This window comes from Eretmochelys imbricata, chromosome 7, assembly GCF_965152235.1.
Source record: "Eretmochelys imbricata isolate rEreImb1 chromosome 7, rEreImb1.hap1, whole genome shotgun sequence".
NCBI classification, from domain to species: Eukaryota; Metazoa; Chordata; order Testudines; family Cheloniidae; genus Eretmochelys; species Eretmochelys imbricata.
Window position 1 is genome coordinate 17,019,113 of NC_135578.1, and position 27,854 is coordinate 17,046,966.

At 42.7% G+C, this 27,854-nt stretch overlaps 1 protein-coding gene across 1 annotated transcript in view; it reads left to right on the forward strand.

The window, feature by feature from the left end:
* Positions 1-27,854, forward strand: part of GRM7 (glutamate metabotropic receptor 7) — a 489,509-nt gene that overhangs the window by 307,623 nt on the left and 154,032 nt on the right. The window contains exon 5 of the mRNA XM_077821561.1: positions 20,725-20,865. Coding sequence (XP_077677687.1) covers positions 20,725-20,865 — 141 coding nt within the window. The remainder of the gene's footprint in view (positions 1-20,724; positions 20,866-27,854) is intronic.

Below are 27,854 nucleotides of genomic sequence, written 5' to 3' on the forward strand. Positions count from 1 at the left end.
AATCAAGGTGGGCCATTTCCTGCACAAATCCAGGTTCTCTCACTCCTCTCCAAAAACCACGCACACAAACTCACTCTCTTGCTGGTAATAGCTTATCCAAAGTGACCACTCTCCCTACAATGAGCATGATAATCAAGGTGGGCCATTTCCAGCACAAATCCAGGTTTTCTCACCCCCCCACCCCCAAACACACACAAACTCACTCTCCTGCTGGTAATAGCTTATCTAAAGTGATCATCAAGTTGGGCCATTTCCAGCACAAATCCAGGTTTTCTCACCCTCTGCCCCCCCCACACACAAACTCACTCTCCTGCTGGTAATACCCCATCCAAAGTGACCACTCTCTTCACAATGTGTATGATAATCAAGGTGGGCCATTTCCTGCACAAATCCAGGTTCTCTCACTCCTCTCCAAAAACCACGCACACAAACTCACTCTCCTGTGGTAATAGCTTATCCAAAGTGACCACTCTCCCTACAATGAGCATGATAATCAAGGTGGGCCATTTCCAGCACAAATCCAGGTTTTCTCACCCCCCCACCCCCAAACACACACAAACTCACTCTCCTGCTGGTAATAGCTTATCTAAAGTGATCATCAAGTTGGGCCATTTCCAGCACAAATCCAGATTTTCTCACCCTCTCCCCCCCCCCACACAAACTCACTCTCCTGCTGGTAATACCCCATCCAAAGTGACCACTCTCTTCACAATGTGTATGATAATCAAGGTGGGCCATTTCCTGCACAAATCCAGGTTCTCTCACTCCCTCACCCCCCTCCAAAAACCACACACACAAACTCACTCTCCTGCTGGTAATAGCTTATCCAAAGTGACCACTCTCCCTACAATGAGCATGATAATCAAGGTGGGCCATTTCCAGCACAAATCCAGGTTTTCTCACCCCCCCACCCCCATACACACACAAACTCACTCTCCTGCTGGTAACAGCTTATCTAAAGTGATCATCAAGTTGGGCCATTTCCAGCACAAATCCAGACTTTCTCACCCCCCGCCCCCCCCCCCCCCCCCCCCGGAAACACACACACACACACACACAAACTCACTCTCCTGCTGGCAATAGCTCATCCAAACTGACCACTCTCCAAGTTTAAATCCAAGTTTAACCAGAACGTCTGGGGGGGGTAGGAAAAAACAAGGGAAATAGGCTACCTTGCATAATAACTTAGCCACTCCCAGTCTCTATTTAAGCCTAAATTAATAGTATCCAATTTGCAAATGAATTCCAATTCAGCAGTTTCTCGCTGGAGTATGGATTTGAAGTTTTTTTTGTTGTAAGATAGCGACCTTCATGTCTGTGATTGCGTGACCAGAGAGATTGAAGTGTTCTCCCACTGGTTTATGAATGTTATAATTCTTGACATCTGATTTGTGTCCATTTATTCTTTTACGTAGAGACTGTCCAGTTTGACCAATGTAAATGGCAGAGGGGCATTGCTGGCACATGATGGCATATATCACATTTGGTGGATGTGCAGGTGAACGAGCCTCTGATAGTGTGGCTGATGTTATTAGGCCCTGTGATGGTGTCCCCTGAATAGATATGTGGGCACAGTTGGCAACGGGCTTTGTTGCAAGGATAGGTTCCTGGGTTACTGGTTCTGTTGTGTGGTATGTGGTTGTTGATGAGTATTTGCTTCAGGTTGCGGGGCTGTCTGTAGGCAAGGACTGGCCTGTCTCCCAAGATTTGTGAGAGTGTTGGGTCATCCTTCAGGATAGGTTGTAGATCCTTAATAATGCGTTGGAGGGGTTTTAGCTGGGGGCTGAAGGTGACGGCTAGTGGCGTTCTGTTATTTTCTTTGTTAGGCCTGTCCTGTAGTAGGTGACTTCTGGGAGTGGCTAAGTCATTATGCAAGGTAGCCTATTTCCCTTTGTTTTTTCCTACCCCCCCCCCCCCAGACGTTCTGGTTAAACTTGGATTTAAACTTGGAGAGTGGTCAGTTTGGATGAGCTATTGCCAGCAGGAGAGTGAGTTTGTGTGTGTTTCCGGGGGGGGCGTGAGAAAGCCTGGATCTGTGCTGGAAATGACCCACCTTGATTACCATGCACATTGTAGGGAGAGTGGTCACTTTGGATGGGCTATTACCAGCAGGAGAGTGAGTTTGTGTGTGGGGGGGGGGGGTGAGAAAACCTGGATTTGTGCTGGAAATGGCCCACCTTGATTATCATACACATTGTGAAGAGAGTGGTCACTTTGGATGGGCTATTACCATCAGGAGAGTGAGTTTGGGGGGGGGGGGGCAGAGGGTGAGAAAACCTGGATTTGTGCTGGAAATGGCCCAACTTGATGATTACTTTAGATAAGCTATTAGCAGCAGGACAGTGGGGTGGGAGGAGGTATTGTTTCATGGTCTCTGTGTGTATATAATGTCTTCTGCAGTTTCCACGGTATGCATCCGATGAAGTGAGCTGTAGCTCACGAAAGCTCATGCTCAAATAAATTGGTTAGTCTCTAAGGTGCCACAAGTACTCCTTTTCTTTTTGCGAAGACAGACTAACACGGCTGTAACTCTGAAACCTGTCATTTCAGATAAATAATCTTTGGGGCATTGAAAACAACTAAAGTCAACAGGTCTTGTTTTCCAGTTTAGTGTTAGGCTATAGTGGTGATTAACATTTCAGGTATTTTTGCCAAGACTCCATCACCATCTCTATCTATTTCCTAGTTCATTTCACACAGCAATTGTGTGAAATTTCCAAATAGTTGTGCCAACTGATAAGAAGTCTGTGGCATTGCTCTAATTTTCAGAGGAAAGCAGGGAAATGCCTGAAAGGTCTAGAAGGGGAAACAGGTAGGTATTTTCTGGTGTTTCTTGATTTTAAATTTGAAGCCCTGATCATAGATGTTAAAGAAGAAATAACCGTGCTTATAAATAATCTTTTTTTTTTTTTTTGGTGTGGGGAGAAGTAGGCAGGAGAGGGTATCTATGGAGAGGAAAGATAACCACGACACACATGCACTTTGATCTTCATTTGGTTTTAGAAAGTGACACTGTTCCTACGTGGTTCCACATCTACACTTGAGCTGCAGTAGGGGTGTGGGAGTACTCTGGTGCCAGAATGTGAAAGTAGTTTAAAAGCTCCTGGGGAATTCACCAGATCTTTCATGAGTCAGAAGTGATGGTGGAGTTATGGGTATATATTATTTTTAGTGACTTCATGAGCTTCTGAAGGGTGGTACTGGTCTACAGTACAGGAGACTAAAGCCCCTTATTTATCCATATGGACACTGTGCAATATTGGCAGTGGTGCTGCTCTACAACAATACTTCATACTTATTCTGATGAAACTACCCCTTGCAGTGAGAGCATGGGTCATTTTCCACTGCAATTCCACTGAAACTACTGACTAGTGTGGCAGCTGGTATGGTTGCTTTTGTGAAGTAAATATTTGTCCACTTTGAACTAGACTAAGACCAGAGAGTGAGACTGACACATACATGCTAGGTCACATTAGAAGCATCAGATGGTAATGACTTTCCACTACTATCTTATTATCCGGTGTTTATGACATTCACACTATAGTCTTTCAGTACAGTTGGATTTAAATGACTGTAATCAAATGACCAATAAGATACAGAACAGGTACAATACACTTTGTCTGGTTTTTAAAGTTCTGACCAAAGAAACTCAGCACTTCCGCTACAGAAGGATCTGTCTACAGTATGACAGTAGAGTCTAAAGCTAGTTACTAAAAATCTGCCAGTAAAATAAATGTGCTCTTGGGTATGTGCCAGAAATTGATATTTACAAGACACTGTCCACGTGGTTGTAAAAGTGACCAACTTATGAATACACTGATTCAGACACAGGCTCACTGGAAGATCCATTGTAGCCTGCTTCTGTCACTGTTTTAAATTAAAGGTCCTCCTCCCTGCCATACTCTGCAAAGTTTAGTTAATGTTTTCAGTGCTCCATTTAATGAAGAGAGAAGAACATTTCCTTTTCCCATCTTCTCACTCTCTCTTCTACTTCTCTTTAAAGTAGCAACCACTTTCGAACCATTCTACTGTCCTCCTTCTTCCACCTGTTCTATTTGTTTTCTATTAGTACTACTTTTATCTTATTTGTCTGGAACTTTTCGTGCCCTTTTCAAGTATTTATGGATGATGCATGTAGTTTGATCCCTTAGGTCTCTGATTCAGTGTCAGACACCGCACTTTCTTCAGAGTGCTGCAGAAACAGGCAAATGTGCCGGGATGGTGAAGACACAGGTACCGTACAATGTGCCCCATGAGGTGCTGTGTGAGCCAAAAGCTAAGCCCTGAATATTAGACACACAAGTGAAAGACGTTTTAAATGGTTCTAGCCTTTGGACTGTTTCAGCGTAGAACTAATTGACCAAATAGAAACTGACAGAAGCAGACTATACTAGGACTTCCAGTGAGCCAGCATCTGAATCATTGTATTCGTATATTGGTCACTTTTACAACCACATGGACAGTGTCTTGTAAATATTAATTTCAGGCACATACACAAGAGTACATCTATTTTACTGACAGATTTTTCGTAGCCAGCTTTAGAACCAATGAATATTGAGCCCAGATTTCCAAAGTCCTAAGCTAGTGCCCAATGTGGACCATCCTTCCTCCCAAACTACGGAAAATACATTAGCAGTGCTGATGACTGACTGTACTTTTATTGTTTTTCTTAAGAAAAAAATACAATATTTGAAAAGAGATTTAGGACATTACTTCACATTCTCATCTAATTCCTTTTGAATGAAAACTACTTCTCTTGTATATTTTTTGAACCAATTACAAGCTGGCATTTTTCCAAGGGTTAACAAATTACAAGTTAGCTGGAATTCAGCTTCAAACATGTTGTCTAACATTGGAGACAATGACTCAATATTAGTCGTTATGAGATTTGTGAAATTCCTCTAAAGAGAATGCTTACAAAAATTGCTTGTGGTTTGGTTTTTAAGCATTATCATCACAGTTTCAGGAAATACCAACATTTATAAAAAAAAGTATAACAAAGTAATATGGAAAATTAAAAACACTATCTTTTGAATGGATAGTAAATGAAGAAAATGTAATTAATTACTGGAATTTCGGACATTTCCTCCCCATCCTTAATTGTTTTTTTTTTTTAGGTCCTGATCCTGCAATAAGATATGTGTGGGCAGATCCTCTGTGCATTTCTAATACCCCAGGGAAGACAATATAACTCTGCAGATATCCACCCATATAGCATAGCAGGACTGGGGTCTCACAGTGTAAGAAATGACCTTTTATATGGTCTCATAAATATATATCCCAGTCAGTCAGTATTTTGTTAATACTTTAGGATGCCCTATACATCGCATTCATTTCCCCCTCTCCCCCCGTAGCTGGATGTAAAGAGTGTCAGATAGTGATCAGTGGGCATTGTAAATAAGTAATAGCTACAGATACTGAAGCTCATCTTTACTGAAGTCACTCTGAAGCAACAAAACTTTGATGTCTTAACTATTCCTAATGAAGATTCTAGGTGAAACCCTGGCCCCATTGGAGTTTTGCCAGTGACTTCAATGGGGTCTGACTTTCACCCTATGTGTACTGAAATTGGCTTACCTACATCTTGGTATTCTCAATGGAAATATTTTGGTTAATACCTGCAGGTATTACTTCCTTCAATTTTCCTCTTACCTCAAAGCTTGCAGCAAATTGCATAACATCACAGCCCTTAAAGTACCCTTGAAAGTTTGCATTTTGTGCACCTGTTACCACAAATAGTTAACTTTAAAAAATATAGATTATCTCTGTCTCTTTTTGAGGGCATTTTCCTATAAATGGGTAAACACCAAGGAAAAAACAAATGCGGGGGGAGGGGCTGTTTGGCTTGTGGGAAAAGGTCTGTGGCCCCTTTAAGGGCTACATAACCAGAGAATGACTTGCTAGGGCAGCTTCAGAGCAGGTCAACACAGGGACACTAACCCATCCCCTCTCCCCAGGTGACTGGAAGAGAGGGGAGACTATTTAGGATCACTCTGGTACAGGAAAAGTCCATTTTTACCTGCACTGGGCAGAGCAGCAGGAACAGCAGCCTAGCAAACTTTGTTCTCTTGTGGTGCCACCTAGCAGCAGACCAGTGAGAACGTGTAAGGTATGGGGGGAAGAGCTCCCTGCAATGCAATGATTGAAGCAGGTGATCAGCAATGGAGGGGGAGGGAGTTTCATAGTTGGGGGAAGGAGCCTCCACCCCCTTCCAGCCCTGTGTGGCAGAAATGGGCATTTTTTAGCAGAAAGGGAAGAGGAAGGCTTTTCAGACTCCTCATTGTAGGGCCAGAGCAGACTACTGAGATTGTCCCTCTCCCCTCATTCCAGCTGGCCATAGTAGGTGTATTATGGCAGATGGGAGGGAGTTCCAAACCCAGCTCAGTGGGGATGGAGTGTGGCTCAAGGCACCATGGGAGACTGGGGTGGGGATCCTAGCCAGTGGACCCGGGAGGGCAGATCCCAGGGTGGTTTGTCTGTCTACCAAATGGATTCCCCTCTACCGGGAAGCAGTGTGGATCCTGGGGGAGCGAACTCTTTGAGTGGTGAACAAGCTGTGTTTGGGGGTGGGGGAGCCAACAGAGAATTGATTCAAGTCTTCTGGGCAGTTGCTGCAGAAACAGTTTCAGCAGAAACTATGCAAATTCAGCAAACAAATTCAGGCTTACAAGGTGTGTGGGTTGTCCAGAGCCAGGACGTCTGAACAAACGGATTGCAGGACAGGAGAGTGTGCGTGGCTGGCAGGGATGAGTGTGACGAGCACCAGATGGAACTTGCAGGGGCAGGGTGTGAAAGTGAGTCCCTTCCATCCATTGCTGCAATGGGTGTCTGTTGGAGTGACTTCACTGGGGTTCAGGGAACTTGCCCATTTTTCCTCTTGGGGGACCTAAGTGTGGGAGGGGAGAGCGATCACTTACTTCTCCCCTCCTGGACGGCAGGAGATGCAGAACCTTGTGGGGTAGTGAAACTAGCAAAATGACTGTGTGGGGGCGGGGAGGGGGTATCCTAGGAGCTGTGTTGGGGTACTCACACTTTCTACAGAAGCTAATGGCATTGCACAGCCCTTGCAAGCTAACCTTCAGTTGGAGCAGCAGCTGGGAGTTTCCATGGATGGAGGGGCTGGTGTGCTGCTAATGGAAACCCAGCATGGACTCAAGTTTGGGAGACAGACAATAGTCAGGTCGTACAGATCCCTCATCAGGGAGTGGGAGCCCTTAATGGGGGTGTGATTTACAAGTACCCTACAACTGACTGACTGATAGGGAATGTGAATTCATGGGATAGAATTGCTGATCCGGGGCAACTGTGGAGCCACAGGACACTGAGGGTATGTTAACACTGCAATTAACCCCCCCCCGGCTGACCTGTGCCAGCTGACTCAGGCTCAGGGGTTCAGACTAAGGGGCTGTTTAATTGCAGTGTAGATGTTTGGGGTCAGGATGGAGCCTGGGCTTTAGAACCCCGCGAGGTGGGAGGGTCCCAGAGCTCAGGCTGCAGCTCAAGCCTGAACATCTACTCCACAGTTAACCAGCCCTGCAGCCCGCGTCAGCTGGCACAGGCCAATCAGGGCATTTTAATTGCAGTGTAGACATAGCCAGAGGGCGCCCCAGTGGTCAGTCACAAATATGGTTATGCTGGGGTGGCTGACCCAATGGGAGTTCACCTTTTCAGTACTACTAAACACAAATGCTGAGAGGTGAATATGTAGACATATTATCACTGTTGCACAGGAGGGGCTGAGAGAGAGTCAGCCAGGGCAGAGAAGCAGGGCAATAAAATGCCCTGGTGGCTAAGGGTGGCTAGAACATGGGAAAATTGGGAAGCCACCTTATCTATGCAGGCATTATTGCAGAAGCTTACCCGGACAGAAGACCAGCATTGTTCAAATGTATGGATATAATCAAGTGAATATAAAATATGTTTAGGAGCATGGCTTAGTTTAACTATGATGGACAGTTTTGATTGAGGACAGCAACACAATCCAGGATCTGGTGGGATATGCATCAGATATAGGGCCCTACCAAATCCACGGTCTTTTTTGGTCAATTTCATGGTCATAGGATTTTAAAAATCATAAATTTCACGGTTTCAGATATTTAAATATGAAATTTCACACTGTTGTAACTATGGGGGTCCTGACCCAAAATGGTATTGTGGGGGTGAGGGGTCTCAAGACTATTGGGGGGGTTATTGCCACCCTTACTTCTGCCCTGCTGGTGCTGTTTTCACAGCTGGGCTTCCGGTTAGCCACTGCCACTCTCCAGAAAGTCTGGCTGGTCGCAAATTAATCTTAACTAATTGTTGTAGTGTTAGAGGCTACCTATGTTGGCTGCCAAATACAATGGAATTTGGGTAACCTAGTGTCTTTCTTCCTGGAGATATCCCTGTGAACTTTATGGTCATAAGTATGGTACAAGCAGAGCCACTATGCATAGAAAAATATAACTCAGGTACTGTCTTAAACCTCAAAATGCATCAAAAGCCATTATTGGCACAAAATGTACAAGGGGTGCCAAGTTTTAATGGCAATCACATTGAGCCTCTGACTGGCCCTGGCTCAATACATCAAGTATCCAGCCGGAACTGAGCTTCCATATTAGCAGAGAAATAAATAACTGAGGTTTTATCCCTTGTTATTCATTTGATGCTATTTTCCATATCTGACTTGGTGACAGGATATTTTAGGGTTTCGATATAATATCTGTCCTCTCTTTTCTTTCTACTATAGTTACACAGTTTTTCTTTCTTGCTTTTGGATGGAAAAGTCTTTTATTTACCCATAGGGCCTGATGCAAAGCCCATTTAAGTCAATGGGAGTCTTTTTCATTGATTTCAATGGGTTATTTGTTCCTTCTAGAACCTAGATATCTGTGTAGCACTGAGTATTACTTGATTTTCAGCAGGATTATTTGCTCAACTGGTTTATAAGTTAGTATACTTAAATCCTGAGGAGTTACTGATACATTTGAGTGCTGCATATTATTGTCTTGTTCTTGTTTTTAGCCCCCTAACACCTTGTGTTGGTGGTGGTAGAATGTAGTGCTTTGATGTTACACTAGACGTTCTATTATCTTTTCTGTTTGGTGATAAGCAAGAATAATTGTCTTAGTTCTGCCCTAGTGCCATAGATTGAAGAATTTCTGAATGTAATGTTTGATTGCAAAACTGCAGGTGTAAGATTTCTCTTGGTGCTTTGTCTCATTTGTTATATTGTAGTGTGCAGTTACATTTTGGGCTCTCAGTTTCACTCTTGTGTAATAGGATGGGTTGGATTATACCATCAAATAATTTGAGCAGCGTTCTGATTGGAGGTTTTTAGGTATCTCAGGCACAGAAAGCTGGTAGTGCTTTTTCTTTAGTGCTTTTATAGCCCTCCTGGAACATCCCGGTGCACTTCTTGTTAGACATTTATTGTGTGGTTTATGATGTAGTCTAGTTCTATGCCTGTGAAGTAAAGGCTGACTTTGTTTTCAGGGTAGTTTTGCAAGATCATGATGTTGCTTTTCTCTACACTTAGTGATAGAACCATGAATGGGAAATGAATTAGTACTGCAGTTAGGTCAATGTGTACTGAGTTATACTGCTGCTGAGGATCCATCCCTGTTTAATCCACCTTTTGGTTTGAAAATATTTGTTTGCCTGTTCTCTGTTGTTATCCTAAAATATTGGACTGGTATGCGAACTCAATTATGCCATATGTTTTGCCTCTGACTCCATTTTGTAGTATAGGGTACCTGTCAGAAGACAGGATATTGAGCTAGATGGACCATTGGTCTGACCCAGTATGGCTGTTCTTATGTTCAGATTAAGTCAGCTTCCCAAACTGTTTTACTGAGAGGGAATGTTGGTCATTATGTCTGGGTTATTTTTTCCTGTGGTATATTTATTGTCAGATGTTGGGCTATGTGCGTGTGTTCCCTCTGCATGCTGCACTGGCTCTGGCCAGATAGCCCATACATCAGACTCCGACTGAACTGCCCAATAACCACAGATCCATTAGTAGCGAAGGCTTTCGGTCATTTTATTGTCGATGAAGCATGGTATTAGTAACCTATACTTGCTCCAAGTACACTGAATACATGTATGCCTGTGATTATGGAGGCAGCTCCATCAATGGTAGGATTTTCCACTGCCCCATAGGCTGGACAAAGGGTTAAAGCAGGGTCTCCCAACATTTATAGACGGAGACAATCTGGGACAAACAACTTACGTATCACTGTACGTGTTTCATGACATGTTTGTTACCTTCCCTTGTACTTTTCTCCTGATATTTCAGACAAGATATCACTGTTCTTCACTTCTGTCAAAACATTTTATCATGCGTAGGTGGGGGTGTTCTTGTGCCGGCCTTCTGGAATGTGTTTAAACAATGCTAGCAATAGTGGTGCAGAGTTCATGTACCAGACGCTGACTTGCAGGCAAGCGTCTGCTTTGGACAGGGCCTGACTCTTGTTCATAGCATAACTTTTGCTGACTTTGGTTCAGGCCTCAAGCCTTGAACCAGGCCTATATTTAAGCTCTCTCTTTCTACTACAGAAGGTAGAGGGTCACCTACTGAGCCACCTGTGACAGTCAGGGTCCACACATCCCAAGGGCAGAACAGGGGGTTTGAACCTCGAAGAATAAGCATTTGTATTAACTGGTTGTATACCAAGGGATTTTATGAAAACTTGTAATGCTCTGAACTTGATGGTCTTTATTAGCTATGTATGCAGACTGTGATTACGTATCTGTGCATTTATGTATACAGAATACTGTGCTCGTGACCTGATTACAATTCCAAGTACACCTCATAGCAGGGAGGGGCTGCTTACCTGTCAGTTGTTTACATAAAACTAACTTCAAATACCCATCCGTTGTCCAGCCAGGAAAAGACAATGGTCAACCATTAGAGTTAACGGGGAAATACTGAAACAACTTGAAACTGAAAAGAAAACCCTTGTCTTGGAAAACTAGGAGAGGGGGAATTTCCTCACCATGAATCCCGATAGTTTGAGAGAAAGGGGAAAAAACCTTCAAATCCTTAGGCTATGTCTACACTGGCAACTGAACTACAAAACTTTTGTCTTTCAGAGGTGTTAAACACACACACACACACACACACACACACACGCACATGCTGAAAGACAAAAGTTTTGCCAACAACAAGTGCCGATGTGAACAGCTGTTTGTCGGCAGGAGAGCTGACAAACTGCGGCTACGTGCCTTTTAGCGACACAGCTGTGGTGATCTGTTGCTAAAAGCTGCATAGTGTAGACATAGCCTTAGAAGGGGTTTGAAGTGAAGGACATACAGAAACTGAGAGGCAGGGACAACCTCTAAGTGGGAAGTTGTCCATGAGAGGCTGGGTCCTTTCTATGTTTGGGGGTAGGTTGGGAAACTGTTTAGAGGCAGTAGGCAACTTATATTAGAAAAGAGAATTTAGCGAGTATAGATGTGTAAAGCCGGACGGTGTGACTTTGTGGCTTTTCCTTGTACTTGTATGTGTGTGTTTTCCTTTCTTCCTTACCCCAAGCAAGTCTCTGGTGTGCAAACTGTGTGCAGTGTGGGTCTGAAAGTGAGCTGATAATTGGGGGCAGGCTTCACTCCTTCAGTGGTGATGGACCAGAGCAGGAAAGTCTGAGTGTCTGGTGGTTAAGAACTCAGGGTAGATGGATTTGGGAAGACTTGGGACTGCAACGGTTGTTGTGGTCACCATGCAAGGAGCAACTAGGCTGGCAGAAGCCAGGGTGAGACCTTTATGCTTATGGGCTAGCTACTGGTATTAAGGATCTGAGCTATAGCAGCATGGCATTAAGGTGTCCAAGGCTGCAGGGCAGGTGGTGACAAAACTCCTTATTGGTCTGAGTGATCCCCAAAATGTCACACCACTATCACCATTTCCTAGAGCAGGTATTGCTTCATGTTCTTAGGAGGTCTGCCATCCCAATATTGACCTAGTCTTATCCAGCTTAGCCTGTGAGAGCTAAATGGAGTTACAGTCACAAAGTAGTATGGCTAAAGAAATAAAAGCAGTAGAAACAGTGATTGGCTCTTGTGGTAAGTTCTGATACCTTTTTTGGGGAGCGGGGGGATACCCACATGCATGCTTGTAGTTGAATTACAGCCTGTCTTCAATGTTTGCTTTGTTGTTGTAGCTATGTTGGTCCCAGGATATTAGAGAAGGTGGGTGAGGTAATGTATTTTATTGGAACAACTTCTACTGGTGAAAGAGAGAGACGCATTCTGTGTAGCTCAAAAGCTTGTCTCTCTCACCAGCAGAAGTTGTTTCAATAAAAGATATTACCTCACCCACCTTGTCTCAGCCTATCTTCAATTAATATTTGAAAGGAGATCGGAGTGTATTGATCTTGTTGTCTTTCACATTGGTTAACATCTTTCAAAATAGATTATCTCTTGGGCTATAAAAATAATAAAGGTCGGTAATTGTGTCTGTGCTTCTTTATTTGCCTCCGTACAGATTATTTCTTTACCAAACAAACAAGACAGGCAAACAAAGGTTAGCGTTAAAGTAAAGAAATGGATTGAAGCAGGCCATTCAGAGGCCAGTCAGCCATAAGCCTGAGGCACAATGCACCATTTAGCTGAGCAGGAGATTTCTAATCCTGTAATGCATGACTTGTTTTGAGAGTGCAGTGATCACTGCTAGTCACTGCTCTCTCATGCTGCATGAAGTCCCATTAATATCTATCAGTGCAGTATCACCCAAACTGATACTGTGGTCTGTGCATTTGAACCACACTGACATTCTGATTCTTTTTTTGTTTGTTTGTTTTCATACCATGCTTTCATGTGATCTTTATTTGTTGCTGGACTCTAGGTCAGACGTCAGGCTAGTGTTTAGGTTATCTGTCCATTGATTTGCAATAATTTTTCAGTACGAGTTCATTCGAGAGCATAGTGATTATCTCATTTCACTCACTTAGTTGTAATTGGGGCATTCAGTGCATTTAGAGTACTTCATCTGGTAAATGAAATGCCCCAGTAACAACTAGGTGGGTGACTGAAACTCTCGAATGAACTCATACAGAAACATGATGATAAAAGACAAAAACACCATATTGCCTATGTGTGAACTCTCTTCACAAATGTATCATTGTATATCTCACTGCTTAGTTCCAAAGAAAACCTGCCCAACACCTTCAAAAGATGACCCTGGGAGTTTAAATTGATAACTTTGCTAGACACTTAAAAATCATGGACTGAATAGACACACTAGATTTAAGGCTTTTTACAACAATCTATAAGCTACTTAATGTGCCCTCCCGCCCCCATTACTGGAGAGATGTTAAAAGGACACTTCATCTTGAATTGTCCCTTGAAATGTGTGTTAACTGCTTTTGCTAAAAATTTGTTCCACTTTGTATTTATCTTTGACACTGAGGCCTGGTCTACATTACAAAGTTAAGTCGATGCAAGGCAGCTTATGCTGATCTAACTCTATGTGTCTATACTAAAATGTTGCTCCCGCTGTTGTAACTCGCTTGCTGTGCCGACTTAATAATTCCACCTCCGTGAGAGGCATAGCGCTTAGGTTGATGTAGTTAGGTCGACATAGTGTCAGTGTAGACACTGCGTTACTTACGTTGACTATAGTGGCTTCCAGGAGGTGTCCCACAATGCTCAATTGTGACTGCTCTAGTCACCATTTTGAACTCCACTCCACTCCATTTCCTGTTTGCTTGGTGTGGAGAGCTCACATAGCAATTGCCCAGCTGACCATGCCAACTCCATACAGCAAATGCGCTCCTGCCTGGAGAATACAAGAGGTGGTGGATCTCCCGGGTCTGTGGAGAGAGGAGGCTGTCCAGGCACATCTCCGATTCTGCTGTAGAAATATCAATATCTATGAGCACATTTCTCGGGGCATGTGGGAGAAGGGCTACAACAGGGACACGCAGCTGTGCTGTGTGAAAATCAAGGTGCTGCGGCAGGTGTACCAGAAGGCAAGGGAGAGCGGAACCAAAAGCACGCGGCTGGTTCAAGGAACAGCACGCCATCCTGCGGGGAGACCCCACCACCACCAAGAGCCTGTGGATACTTCGGGGGAACTGAAGTCACAGGCCTCCACAGTGCACAGTGAGGAGGAGGTGATGGACAAGGAGGAGGAGTATGGGGGACAGGGAACTGGGGGATCCAGTGGTGTGGCGAGATGGGACCTCTTTCTGATGCCGGAGCAGATGAACCAATCCCTACTGTCCAGCACTGGCGAGCCCGATGTAGGTGAAGGAACCTCTGGTAAGTATGCAGTTTGTTTTGATATTGCAGGGACACATCTGTTCATTTACTACTTTTTAATCAGGCTAGAAGGGGTAGTGAAATAACTAATTGAGGAAGAATTGTTATCTGCTTCTTATTCCTTGTTACAGCTAAGCAGAGGGGGCCCTGAGGAACAGTTTGTTTATGTGCATCAGGATGTCCCTTGAATTCTCCATAGAGATCTCAAAGAAACTTTCCGGGGGGTAGTCTGCTGCAGTCATCTGCTGAACATGTCTGGGGAGGGCTACCTTATTTCTTCCACCATGGTAGGACACTTTCCTACACCAATCAACAATAACTTCAGCAGGCACACAGGCTAGCAGCATACGACCCAGTCTGCAGCCAGATGCGTGCCGGAGGTGTTCCCTTTCAGCCTCTGTTATTCTCAGAAGTGCGATGTAAGCTAAAATCACCACCATCTGTGGAAAATGGTGTCAATATTCAGTTCAGTTGCCCTATCTGCATATCCTGATGGCCCTGTGTCCCAAATAACCCTCTACCCCACTGGGCCATATGTACCACAGCTGGGACTGCCACCATGCTCTGTGAATCCCAAGCTGAAGTGAGAAGGTAGTACTTGTAGCTTGTGTGGATCAAGGGCAGTGAAAATACTCACAATAGTATTTGTGTATGTTGTGTCTTTTGCAGCGGGAAATGTGGCCTTGGGTCTCCCTCCATCCACCATCAGGAAGCAGCTCAGCCAGATAAGGAGGAGAAGAAAGAGGACTCAGGGTGACGTGTTCCAAGAAATCCTGTGGATACCAAGCAGAGGGCTTGGAGGAGCACCCTTGTGGACAGAATGGAAAGGAAGAGTGTGGAGAGGAGAAACATACAGCAAAAGGACAGAACGCAAAGCAGGACATGATAGCGCTTCTCAAGCACCAGAAGGACACGCTAGAGACTCTTATAGACCTTCAGGTTCAAGTCACCTGTGCTTGCCTCCCACTGATGCCTATCAATAACCGCATTCTGGGACCTTCCTACACCCCACCCTCAACATTCCACATATACTCTGGGGCCACTGCAGTACCCATGCCACTCCAACCCGAGGGAGAGTACAGACAATCACAGCTGCACAGACACTCACCTGTGAGAGACACGCTTTGTGTTCTGTGTGTTTGAAGTAAGAATGACTGTTCTTTCCCCTTCAAAAGTTATTTTCCCTGTATTTATTTCAGTTTCATTTACAGTTTCAATTATTTTTGTTTGCATGTGTTTGGAATAAAAGTCTATTTATGGAATATTAGTTCATTTGTATTAGTTCACAACATAAGATGGCTGGGGCTGACATCATTCAACGATAATAACAATAGGTGCATTTGCAATGCTATATTACCACACATGCAGAATTCATTACAAGGTTCATAGCGGGGTACTAAAACCAATGCCAAGCAGAGCACACTACAATAACACACATTACTGTGGCTAACTATTGAAATGGTCTTTCAAAGCCTCCATGAGCAGTATAGCTCCCTATTGAGCTCTTCTTATAACCTTGGTATCTGGCTTCTCAAAATCAGCAGCCAGGCATTCCACTTCCATGCTCCACCCAGCGGAAACTTTTCCCTCTTTGCTTCACAGATATTATGAAGCACAAAGCAGGCAGCTGTAACCGTGGGGGGATATTTTTAAACTAAAGTCTAATTGTGTGAGTGGACATGCCAGCTCCCTTCCAGTGGCCAAAGGCACATTCACCAGTCGTTCTTCACCGACTGAGCCTGTAGTTCAGTGGTGGGAAACCTCTGGCCCATGGACTGCATGTGGCCCATCAGAGTAATCTGCAGGTGGGCCGCAAGACAGTTTGTTTACATTGAGCGTCCGCAGGCACAGCCGCCTGCAGCTCCCAGTAGCTGTGGTTCACTGTTCCCAGCCAATGGGAGCTGCAGGAAGCAGTGCGGCCAGCTTGTCCCATTGGCTGGGAATGGCAAACCATGGCCCCTGGGAGCTGTGGATGGCTGTGCAAATGTAAACAAACTGTTTGGCAGCCTGCCAGCGGATTACCCTGAAGGCCGTGTGCAGGCCACAGGTTGCTCACCTCTACTGTAGCCAAAGCACTCAAGGCTGCTGTCAAGGTGGCTGATGTATGGCTTCATAAGCCATGGGAGTAAGAGGTAGGCTGGGTCTCCAAGGATCACTGTTAGTATTTCCATATCCCCAATGGTAATCCACCAGTCTGGAAAGGAAGTCCCTGCTTGCATCTTTCTGAACAGGCCTGTGTTTTTAGAGATGCATGCATCATACACTTTTCCTGCCCATCCCGCCTTGTTGTTGGTAAAATATCCCTAGTGATCCACCAGCACTTGCAGTACCATAGAAAAAATAGCCCTTTCTGTTGATGTACTCTTTGGCAAGGTGGTCTGGTGCTAAAATATGGTCCCAGTCCTTTGTAGCAGGATGCTTGTATTGCAGCAACCCCCACAGTGGCTTTCCCAACTCCAAATTGCTACCGATCAGTTGAGAATCAATTTGGCATGGCAGCTTTGGCACAGCAATCACCACTCACTTCTCCACCATGAGTGCAGTCCTCATTTTGGTGTTACTGTGCTGGAGGGCTGGGGCAAGAAGTTCCATGAATGTGGCCTTGTACATCCCAAACCTGCATAATGATGCAATCTCACCAGTCTGTGCTTGTTTCTCCGGTCCACAATAGGCACTCTCCATCATCTGCTACTGCTCCATGAATGCTCCTTTGGTGGCTCTGTCAGTATTGAAGGACCAGATGCGTTGTGTTTGTAATGGTCAGCACAATACTGAAGAGCAGTGCAGGATCCATGCTTCTCACAGAGATGGTGCACATGTGTGTTCACTGGGCTTTTGAAAAAGGCACAAAACTTTATGGACTGCAGATATTATGGGTTGGAAAAAACTGAATCATGGGACATGGAAATCATGTTCCCAGTCACCTCTGTGCAACTCGTTTGCCTCCATGATGCTTTGCAAACGCTTCCAAAAACACCCTGCACCAGATGGTGGCGGGTTGCATGATGGGATATCTACCCACAGAGCACCGCTCTCCGCATCGATGCACACGCTGCTCGTGAGGATATGCACCGCTGACACAAGGAGCGTACTGTAGACATGCAAAAGTGATTTAATTATTGCAGCGGTTGTATGGCGATATAACTTAGGTGGACTTAATTTTGTAGTGCAGCCTTGCCCTGAGTATGTTTCCCAGACCTGAAGAGGAGCTCTATGTAAGTTTGAAAGCTTGTTTCTCTTACCAGTAGAAGTTGGTCCAATAAAAGATATTACTTCACCCACCTTTTCTCTCTAATATCCTGGGAGCAAGACAGCCATAGCAACACTGCATAAAAGAAAGGGGCATTGAGGAAATTGTTAGAAGATATTTGACCTGAATTAAAAATTGCATGCATTTGTTCACAAGTTCATATTGGCAATGTAATCCCTGTGTTTCATGGTGCTTGTAAATTTGAAGGTTGCAAGTTGATTTTAAAAAACAAACAAAATAGCAATAAAACTGTACATTAGTTTTGACATTTCAAACCCCAAGGCTAAGTTACTGTATCAGTCTGATGATCCTTAACAGGATGAAACAATGATCTGTAACTGCTTACTTGTTTAGTTAATGTAAACACAAAAGAGTAATGCTGGAAATAGGAATACTAAGAGTGGTGCTTAACTTCGGCAGTACCCAGAATACTTTTCCAGCTCACAGCAGTTTCATAGCAAGACTGTTTGAGCTCGGAGCGCAAACTGGAAGTTTTGAATTTACTCTTCCATGCAATGAGTTCTATTCTGTATGATTTACAGGAACCTGAAATAGCAAACCAATGGATAGAATGTCTTTGTGATGCACATAGATGGGATGCAGCAAGACAAGATAAAACAGGAGGGAAGAGAGAGGAATAAATGAATAAACCATTTTACTTGTTTTGTATCCTTTCTTTTGTGTTCGTTTGTGTATGTTTTGCCATTTAATGGCCCCATCCATTGAAGTCAGTCAGGAAAGTCCCATTGACTGAAATAGGAGCTGGATCAGGCCCAGATCTACACTATGGCTTAAGTTAATCTAATTTATATTGTTCAGGGGTGTGAAAAAGCCTCCCTCCCCGAACGACGCAAGTTTTGCTCTGCCCTTACTGGTGCTATGTTGGTGAGAGACGCTTTCCTGCTCACATAGCTTTCGCTTCTCACCAAGGTGAAGTACCTGTGTTGACGGGAGAGCACTCTCCCGTCGGCATAACACGTCTTCACCAGATGCGCTACAGCGGTGCAGCTGCATTGATGCACCTGCGCTGATGTGGTGCTGTAGTAGACATGCCCTTACTCGGAGTCTTTTGAAAGGGATCTTGTACATGTTGGGGTACTATAAGCTAGATTTTCAAGTGTTGAGCATGCCCAATTGGGGCCAAATTTTGAAAGAGCTGTGTTCCCGCTGGGGCACTTGAATAAAGGCCCTATTTCCAGAGGGGCTCAGCACTCAACATGCTGGATTCTTTTAGAAATCTGGCCCCAATTGTGGATGGTGAGACCTAGTCTTGAGCAGACATACTCTCTGTCTGGGTTCAGGTGACTAATATTGGTTGTGGATTTTCTGACAAAACTTTTTTTTTTTTTTTTTGGTTGGAAAATGCTGGTGGGTCAAAACCAAAACGTTTTGGTCAGGTTTCTCAGGTCCAGGGTGGAATTTCTGGTCAAAGGCAGAGAGAGATTCAGACCCCAGAACAGGCCCGTGATGTGGGAGAATAGGGTTCAAGACCCTGGTCTGAATTAGGCAGAGTAGAACTTGAACCTGGGTCTTTGATATGCCAGGTGAATGCCCTAACCCCTGGGTTAGGGGCTATTCTGAGATGGGATTTCTCTTTCACTGTGTTTTTTTACCCAACCCTCTGCCCCCAAAATCACCCACAAACTGGACACGTCTCCATTTCATCCCACTGCAGACCAGGAACACTTGAAATCTCAGTTCTGTGGGATGGGAAATCCAGTACATCATGACTATCTCTTTATCATCAGAATACTGAACAAATACCAACCGTGGAAAATATCAATTTTCGAATTTTTCTTTTCTGACTCTCTCATAAGTACAGTGAGGTAATAAGCACAGTAGGGGAAAGTGTTACTTCCACATACACAATATTACCTGCCCCAAGCATTTAAAACAATATTACATTTTGAGTTCTTTGTATTTGCTCTTCTTGTTTTTGAGCCTGTAGGATTTACTTCGGGCACATTTTCAAGCTTTTCTCTGCAGTCACAAGAGCTATACACTTAAAAAAATGAAAGCTGACATTCTCGTATCATCACACGCCTTCAGAAGGTTAAGGAAAGGCATACAAAGTCATGAGACTCATGATCAAACTGAAAGAGTTGCCAACACTGCATGCATGTAGAGTAATTGCTGTGCATAATCAATAAGCGTGGAAGGCTGAACGTAGCTCAGCCATGGAAGCCTTAATGTCAGGGCTTCTGAACTCTTGGACAAACTTCCACTGCGTTTTTTTTTTGTTTTTATTGAACCAGTCCCTCTGATAACAGAATAATGTTGTATGAAGGTTTCCTGAAGAAAGCTGTTTTGCTCTTGCAGCCCAGAAAACTGCCTGTGGCAAGATTTTTCTCTCGGTTTAATAATCGACCCTCACAAGTCTGACCTGAGAAACTTTTACTGTTTTCACATTAGGACATATAATTCAAGAGTCTGGTAACTGGAGGTGATTTATAGTTGCCTGGCAGAAGTTTTTCCTCTGTTCCCTAATACCTGTGTGAAGTAGATGAACAGAAAATGTGTAATAACCTATTTTGGCCTATGTTCTCTTATGTAGATTGTGGACAATGGATGAGAAATACATAACAGTAAAATTATGTTCTCTGGAGGGCTGGAGATGTTAATTACAGAATTACAATTCCACTGATCTCACTCAAAAATTCCCAGCATACTTTCTCCATCTCTTTATCAATCTATATTTAATCCATACTTATTGCTTATAGAACAGGGATCGACAACCTTTGGCACGTGGCCCATCAGAGAAATCCGCTGGCAGGCCGGGATGGTTTGTTTACCTGCACCGTCCGCAGATTTGGCCGATCGCAGCGCCCACTGACCGAAGTTCGTCGTTCCAGGCCAATAGGGGCTGCGGGAAGCGGTGTGGGCTGAGGGATATGCTGGCTGCCGCTTCCCGCAGCCCCCATTGGCCTGGAACAGCAAACCACGGTCAGTGGGAGCTGCGATTGGCCGAACCTGCAGATGCTGCAGGTAAACAAACTGTCCCAGTCCACCATGACTTGAGAACTTACAATGCGTGGCAGAATCATCTACTTATAAAGCATAGTTGATAATACAAGACATGAAACTGATGTCCATTCTTTCCTTTAGTCTCTCTCCGCTAGCTATGTAAATGTCTGCTGTATAGTCAAGAAAATGTAAACCGTGAATTATTTTTAGGGTCTCAGTACTTCCATGAAAAACACGTTCCCTATTTCAGCTTTCTGCTCATTTCCTTTTAGGATTTGATACCTACTTTACCTCGCGCACCCTGGAGAACAACCGAAGAAATGTGTGGTTTGCAGAGTATTGGGAGGAGAACTTCAATTGCAAGTTAACGATTAGCGGATCAAAAAAGGAAGACACAGACCGTAAATGCACAGGTAATTTCATCCACTTCACCCTTCTTCTATTGTATGCGGTCCATATAGGAATGTCTGCATAGCTGATGTATGGAAGCTTAGTTGGAGACAAACTGAAAAAAAATATATTGAAATTTAATAGGTTGTAGAGAACAGGAGCATAAGCCTTCCAGGACAGGAGAAATAGATGGAGGGAGGCAAAAATACATTCTTTCATTTTCTTTTTCTGCCTGTCCATCCAGAAATAATTGACATTTTCTATTGATTCTGTGGATTCAGAGGAATATACGGTGGCTGGTTGGGTTTGCATTTTGGTTTTGTTTCGTTTTTTTTTTAAGAAAAGTATCTTCATAAATATTGGTTTGTCATCTGGCCATGAAATATAAACTGTTTGGACATATACAGACTGTATGTTCCTGATTCAGAATGTTTTGAATAGCAGTGTTACAATAAATTCTGTATTTGAACTCAGCTTTTGAGGAAATATATCAGTAGAAATTGTGATAATATGGTACCATGTATTCTAATTTTAGTTACTATAACACTGCTGTCAAGATTCTCATTTGAATAAGAAAGTTAAGAAGTGTTCTTCTAGCTTTGCCTCAGTAATACAGAAAGCCTCAACTTCATAGCCATCTTGCCTATAGGGTCAGCAGTGACTGTCAGATTCATTGCCTTTTTCCTTTTTTTATTATGTTTCTCCCATTTTGGGTCTTGAAAAATGTAATGTGCATTTAAAGTGTAATGTTTTCTAGGAGGGTCTCTTCATGGTTAAAGTCTGGTTCAGGAGATTTATTTTCATCAGAAAGATGCTAAGATGGTTATAGGAATTTTATAACCTCCTTCCTCTTCTCCCATCTCTCACAAGTGCATATTGATCCAGCAGTTCTCCACCACTGTGTTCTCCATCCCCAGTGGGATTGTTTAGGGGTTGTGGACCCTGTTTCCAGTCTTCCACTGAAATGAGTTTTGACACTCATTTTCAACAACTTCCTCAAACACGCTGGAGAACCCTGGATCAGGGACCATGAGCTACCTTTCAAGCGCTGTGAGATCAGTTTTTTTATTTTTGAAAGTATGATGATAAATAATTCTGGAATGTATTTGGAGATGCAAGTGGCGGACTGTGGATTCATGGAGTGAAAAATTAAAGTCTTTGAGAGTGTCCTTTTGATTTAATATAACTGTAGCTTCTTTATTTTAAACTTAGGAGGACAAACAGTCCATGCTGTATGTAGTGATACAGTACATTGGACAATGGTATATTTTTCTAAAGGAAATGCATGAAAGAATGCCCATTCCTGGAATTATTCACACAGGGGCCTAACTAAGTGTTGGGGAATGTTCTGTGGGGACAACCTCACAATGACAGGCTGATTACTTTATGCTGAGTTAGGCTGTGGTTCCACGTACCATTAAGAGTGATGCAAAATCAGATGAATCTATTGATTTGAATACTGCACTTGCAAAAACAGTCTCAAATTTCCTAAAATTTTTCCCAGTTTCACAAGTATATCCTGCAGAGAGAGACAAGCGGTTTTCCAGCTCTATGATTTGTGTCAAGCTGGGCCACAAGCTATCCCTGAAGTTATACATAGATATATTACACATTTTTCACAAACCCTTTCCTTTAGCTCTTTGTTTGATAGGTTAAGCAGAGTATCACGTGTTGGTTTTGATACATGCATAAGCACTGATTGACAGAATGGAACACCCATTCACCTTAGTCATTTCTATGCTAGAGGTTTCCTTGGTGTGGCCGTTAAAATCTTCCTTTTCAGTTTTGACAGCTGTGGTTAATGATGGACATTTGGCTTGATACAAGGATCTCAGAATTTGGTCCAAGGGAAATTATGCATACGGGGCTTCTCTTGGGCCAAATACTACTTTTACTTTCATTTGACAGATCTTGTCCAAGATCTGCTTTGTGTCCCCTACGGTGGAACTCCTACACGTAGAAAGAAAGCAAATGCCAGAGTGGGGTCTGAAAGGAAAATGTTGGCATAAAAGTCAGCGAGATGCTGAGTCTCTCATCCAATGGCAGAATTTGGCCACAAATTAAGAAATTATCTTGAAGGTAGTTTATTAAAATGATTTGCCAGCACATCAGCATTGAGACTCTTAAAGTCACATTGGAGTAATATTATCCTGTGTTATTCTTTTCTAAACCTTCATTCACAACACATTGTGAACAAGTGAGATGTTAGACTGCTGACAATGAGTTTCCAAGAGGAAGGAAGGTCCAATGGTTAGAATATGAGCCTGGACTTGGGAGAGCAGGGTTCAATTCCCTGCTCTGCCACAGGCATCCTGTGTGACCTTGGGGAAATCACTTTGTCTCTCTGTGTTCCTGTAAAAGGAGGATAACAGCACTTCTATGTCTCACAGGGGTGTTGCACGAACAAATACATTAAACATTGTGAAGGGAGATAGGGGCCATGTAAGTACTATTGATAGCTCTAGGGCTAAATCCTACTAATCTTACTCATGTGAGCAATCCAGCTCTTCTAGAAGAAAACTTCATACAGGGTTAGAAACCTGTAGGCTTCTATAAAACTACTGTTCTAAAATCCTAGAAAATTGTAGTTGGCTATTGGTACCTTTTTTCTGCAGGTTTTTTTGACCCATTCTATAACAAGGAATATAATGCTTTATTGATTTCTAGAGGATCCTTAACAAAATAGAGAAGTTACCATTTTCCATTAAACTCTATGAAGTTTTTCCATAAGAGGACTGATTACAGTGGGACTATTCACATAACTAAGGTGAACAGGAGTCTGTCCTATGCTAGTAATATAGCCTTGGCTTTCTAGAGGCAGTGTTCAGAAAATGATTACTCTGTGTTGCTGCTGACCTGCAGAGCTCCATAGGCCTCTTGGGCTTCATTGCTGTGGAAACTATTCACAGTTCACATTAGGCATTCCAAGCTGCCTCTGATTTCATCTCTGAGCCTGTAGCACTCCTTGGTTTCATTGCCATATGATGACTATCATACAGACACCTGCTGCTCATGACTATAGGGTTCCTCTGAACATGTTTAGGAACTGCACTGGCAATGGTAAGCCAAGCTGCATCAGATATCAGCCAGGGAAAGACTCACAGCCAAATGTGCTCTTCCTCGCACATAGTTTTCAAGGCAAATTCAGCCCAGCACCGCGGAGCAGTCCAAAGTCCTCCACAATTCCCCTGTAAGTCTATGGAAAAAGGCCTCAGCAGAGCAGCTGTACAGGGATCTCCATGCCAACTCCATGTAGGTGAACACAAGTGGAAGAACTGGGCAGGGAGTCAGGGGCAGGAGTAAGCCATAGTAGCAGCCATAGGGGATCATGTAGCTCATTGCCCTGCCTCCAGGAGTGGATGAATTTCACCTTGACAGGCATAGGATTTTGCATCCGTCCAGCTCACCTACATAAAGCTGAGTTACTCTGGCAGCATGCAAGAGAAGTGAATTTCATTCCAGTAGAGAAAATGAATGATGCAGCTGACTAATATTCAAATCTCTGTAGCAGTCCTCTGAAAAGACCAGATGATCAATCAAGGAAGAACTCCAAAACTTCCTCCTCCTCCTTTTCCCCCTACCCTAACCAACACTGAATCTCAATCTGCTATTAAGTTTGTAGACAGCTAGAAATATTACTCACCTCTACCCCACTCCATTAATCTAGCTAGAGATACCAAGCATATATTTAGGATCTTCTGTATTAAGTTAATCTACGAAAATGATTCCCTAAGCCTGTCCCCATTCTTCATCCTTTTTGGGAGGTGGTTCTCCAGTCTTAAGCAAAAAAAGAAAAGTTTTTCTAAGAATACACTTTTGTGAACTAGTTGACTTCTAGTATGGAATTTTGTCATGTACTTTCCACAGTATTCTGTATCATAATATTTTTGAAATATTTGTTTCAGAGCCTTGAATGAATCAGTGCCTTGAATGAATATAATTTAGATGTATTGAAGCTTGGGAAAGTTGCTTTGATTGTGACAGACACTGTTAGAATTTGGGAAAATAGAACACTTGTACATGCATTAAATATGTCTAGACAACATTGGATCCGATGTATTATTTATTAATAATAGTATCATTAGGAATTTTCATCTTTTCTTTCAAATTGATTTATTGTGGTATCAATGAGGAATCAATCAGGTGCTTCGATTAAGGAATTATAAACAATCATTCCTGGAGTACATCCCTTTTTTTTCCTGCCATCTAAAGTAAACTAACCCCTGATTCAACACAATATTTAAACACATGCTTTGCTGAATCAGGGCATCAGTATTTAAAATGACTTACTATTTTGCTTTGGAAAGTAACTTAACCTCTCGATGGCTGATTTTATGCATCTTTATGCATCCGCTTTACCACACCAGGCTGTTGAAGCTTAATTTGGTAATGTTTCAGAAAAGCAATTTGAAATCTCCAAGTGGACAGTGGTACATAAGAACAATAATTATTATGATAATAATTATTTTGCATAGAAAAGCCTTTGAATAGGTGAAGATAAAAATACCTTACAATGAGCCCATTACAGATTATGATCCCATTTCTGCAAAGAGACCCACAATGGTACAAGGATCTGCAGTTCTGTCTGCAGGCTTGGGGCCTACGCATATACTATGAAGTCTGTGTATGGATCACTTCTTCACTGAAATGAAGCTGCCTGAAATTCTAAGATATAATCTGGCTCAAACTTTACTACTGCAGTAAAACTTTTTTTCTACTACAATCATTGGTACTAAGCCAAAAATAAATAAATAAATAAATAAATAAATAAAGAGAGAGAGAGGAAATGAATAGCCCGGGATAGAGATGGAAATAATTAAGGCTACGTCTCTCTAAAATAGTGGTTGGAGTTAATATACCTTACACTAAGATTCTATTGATCAGCCAGTGCATCAAGATTTAATTATGGAATTTCTTAGAATTAATAGGTGATAAAATAGTGCTTTCCAGATATACTGGCATATATTGTCATCTCTTTAATTTCGAAAGTGATTACTGAAATCAAGCATGCACTGCAGAATTTATCCTATTTTCAGTGCCCAATTGGAACTTAGTACCAGTTTTTAGGAGACAATACTGTGCCTATAAGCAGCATGTTTTGGTGTGTTCTCTGCATGAATTCAGATTGTGGGATACAGTATTTGGTGATCAATCGTTCACATTGTTTGCTACTTGGAAATCAAAACCCAAAGTCTTGACACAGGCAATGATGTGAAACCTGTATGGTGATCAATCTATCACATTCAGTCCCCAAATGAGCAGGAGATCAGAGTGATTTTTAGGGTTTAGTGAATGTTGCAAAAATAAAATAAAAAATAAATAAAAAATCCACAAACATTAAACTAAATTTTTACACACATCCACTAGCATTCAACTTTACTGGCAAGAATGTTCACAGAAACATCTAAAAGATATACTCTAGTTCAATCAGGAATTATTTTTGGGAAGTTCTGTGTCCTGTGGCATTCAGGGGTCAGATTAGATGATCATAGTGGTCCCTTCTGCCTTTATGATCTCTGAATCTCTGAAAACCATGAATTTTAAATCAACACAGGAGAATATTCACAGAACCTAACCTCTGAATTTTTAAATGGGATATTTTTTGTTGCTGGTGTTTTGAAATATAGCCTCACCTGAAGAAGCAGAATATTTCTAAGTACATCAGATGCACACTACTAGTATGGTGGCTGTGTGATTCTTTTATTTTATTTTTAAAGAAGATCTAAGCATTATATTACAAATACAAAGCATTACAAATACACATGTACATTAACTCATTTTTAATTAATTATGCCTATTGGATATAGTACGGACTGAAAAGAAAATCCCAGCACTTGACTGTAGGTGTAGCAGTTTTCACTCGTTAAACATAGGTTTTAATTTAGCCTACCTCCCAGTTGACAAGACATAATTAAGTGATATAAGGGTGATGTCACCCTGGATGTCATTTATCAGAATGTCTATTACTTGGAGAGATTTTCTAATTATCTGGAAATGTAATCGTTCTGAAGGTGCAGCCCAGATGATGGCTCACACAGTAAACCACTCTAAAGGACGTGTTTGGAGGAAGGTCTTTGCATAGCGAAAGGCCAGACATTTAGCAAGAGGGTTTGTAAAAGGCTGAGTTTTTGTACGTGTTCTTAGAGACAGAACTGGAAAAGACAGTATCCAAATCAGAAATATACCTACAAAGGACCTGATTCCTTTCTCACTCCTGTGTAACCCCACTGTCTTCAGCAGGGATACTCCTGATCTACACTGGTATACATGAGAATCAGGCCCCTGCACCTAATCTCAGAGTTTGTTTATGCTGAGGACGCTATGTCCATATCCTAGAAACATGTTTAAAACAATGTTAAATCCAATGTTTTGTTCGAAGTGCAAGTTGAAATTATATATATATATATATATATATCCAAACCAGATCACTGGAGGAGCTGTGAATTGTAGCATTCATGTAGCAGACCAGCAGTGCTGATCTGAAATGTAAGGATGTGTGGAAGGGGAAAGAAAAGCTCACCTGGGAAGAAAAGAAGAGGGACCAATGAAGATATGGGGAGACTTGGTTCTTCAGAAGGACTGGAAGATTTTCTACTTTATTGGGTAAGCCGTCAGAAAAGCTTAATCCTAAAGGTGAGGTTCAGGGCAAATGGAGATGTGGAAGACCTCTGTACAGAAAGGAGAGCCCTGCTCTGGGCAGGTAAATAGCACCACTAGAAGTTAATGTAAATAGCCATTTCAGTCTCATTGCAATAAAGTTCTGTTCAGAGGCTCACGCAAGCCTTTTGGTGCTTGAATATTCTCTCCAACTGTCTCTGCAGTACAGAGCACAACATACACTTATTTGAAAATCCTTTCAGTTTGAGACTGAAAAGCAGTGGAAGAAAAGGAAGGCCTGGGTAATAGGAATGCTGTTTGAGTATGCAGGCATATGCTTGAACTTGTCTGAAACATTCCTTTGGAGCAAAGCACTTGGTTTCTAAAATGGATGCCTAAAACAGACTCAGAGAAC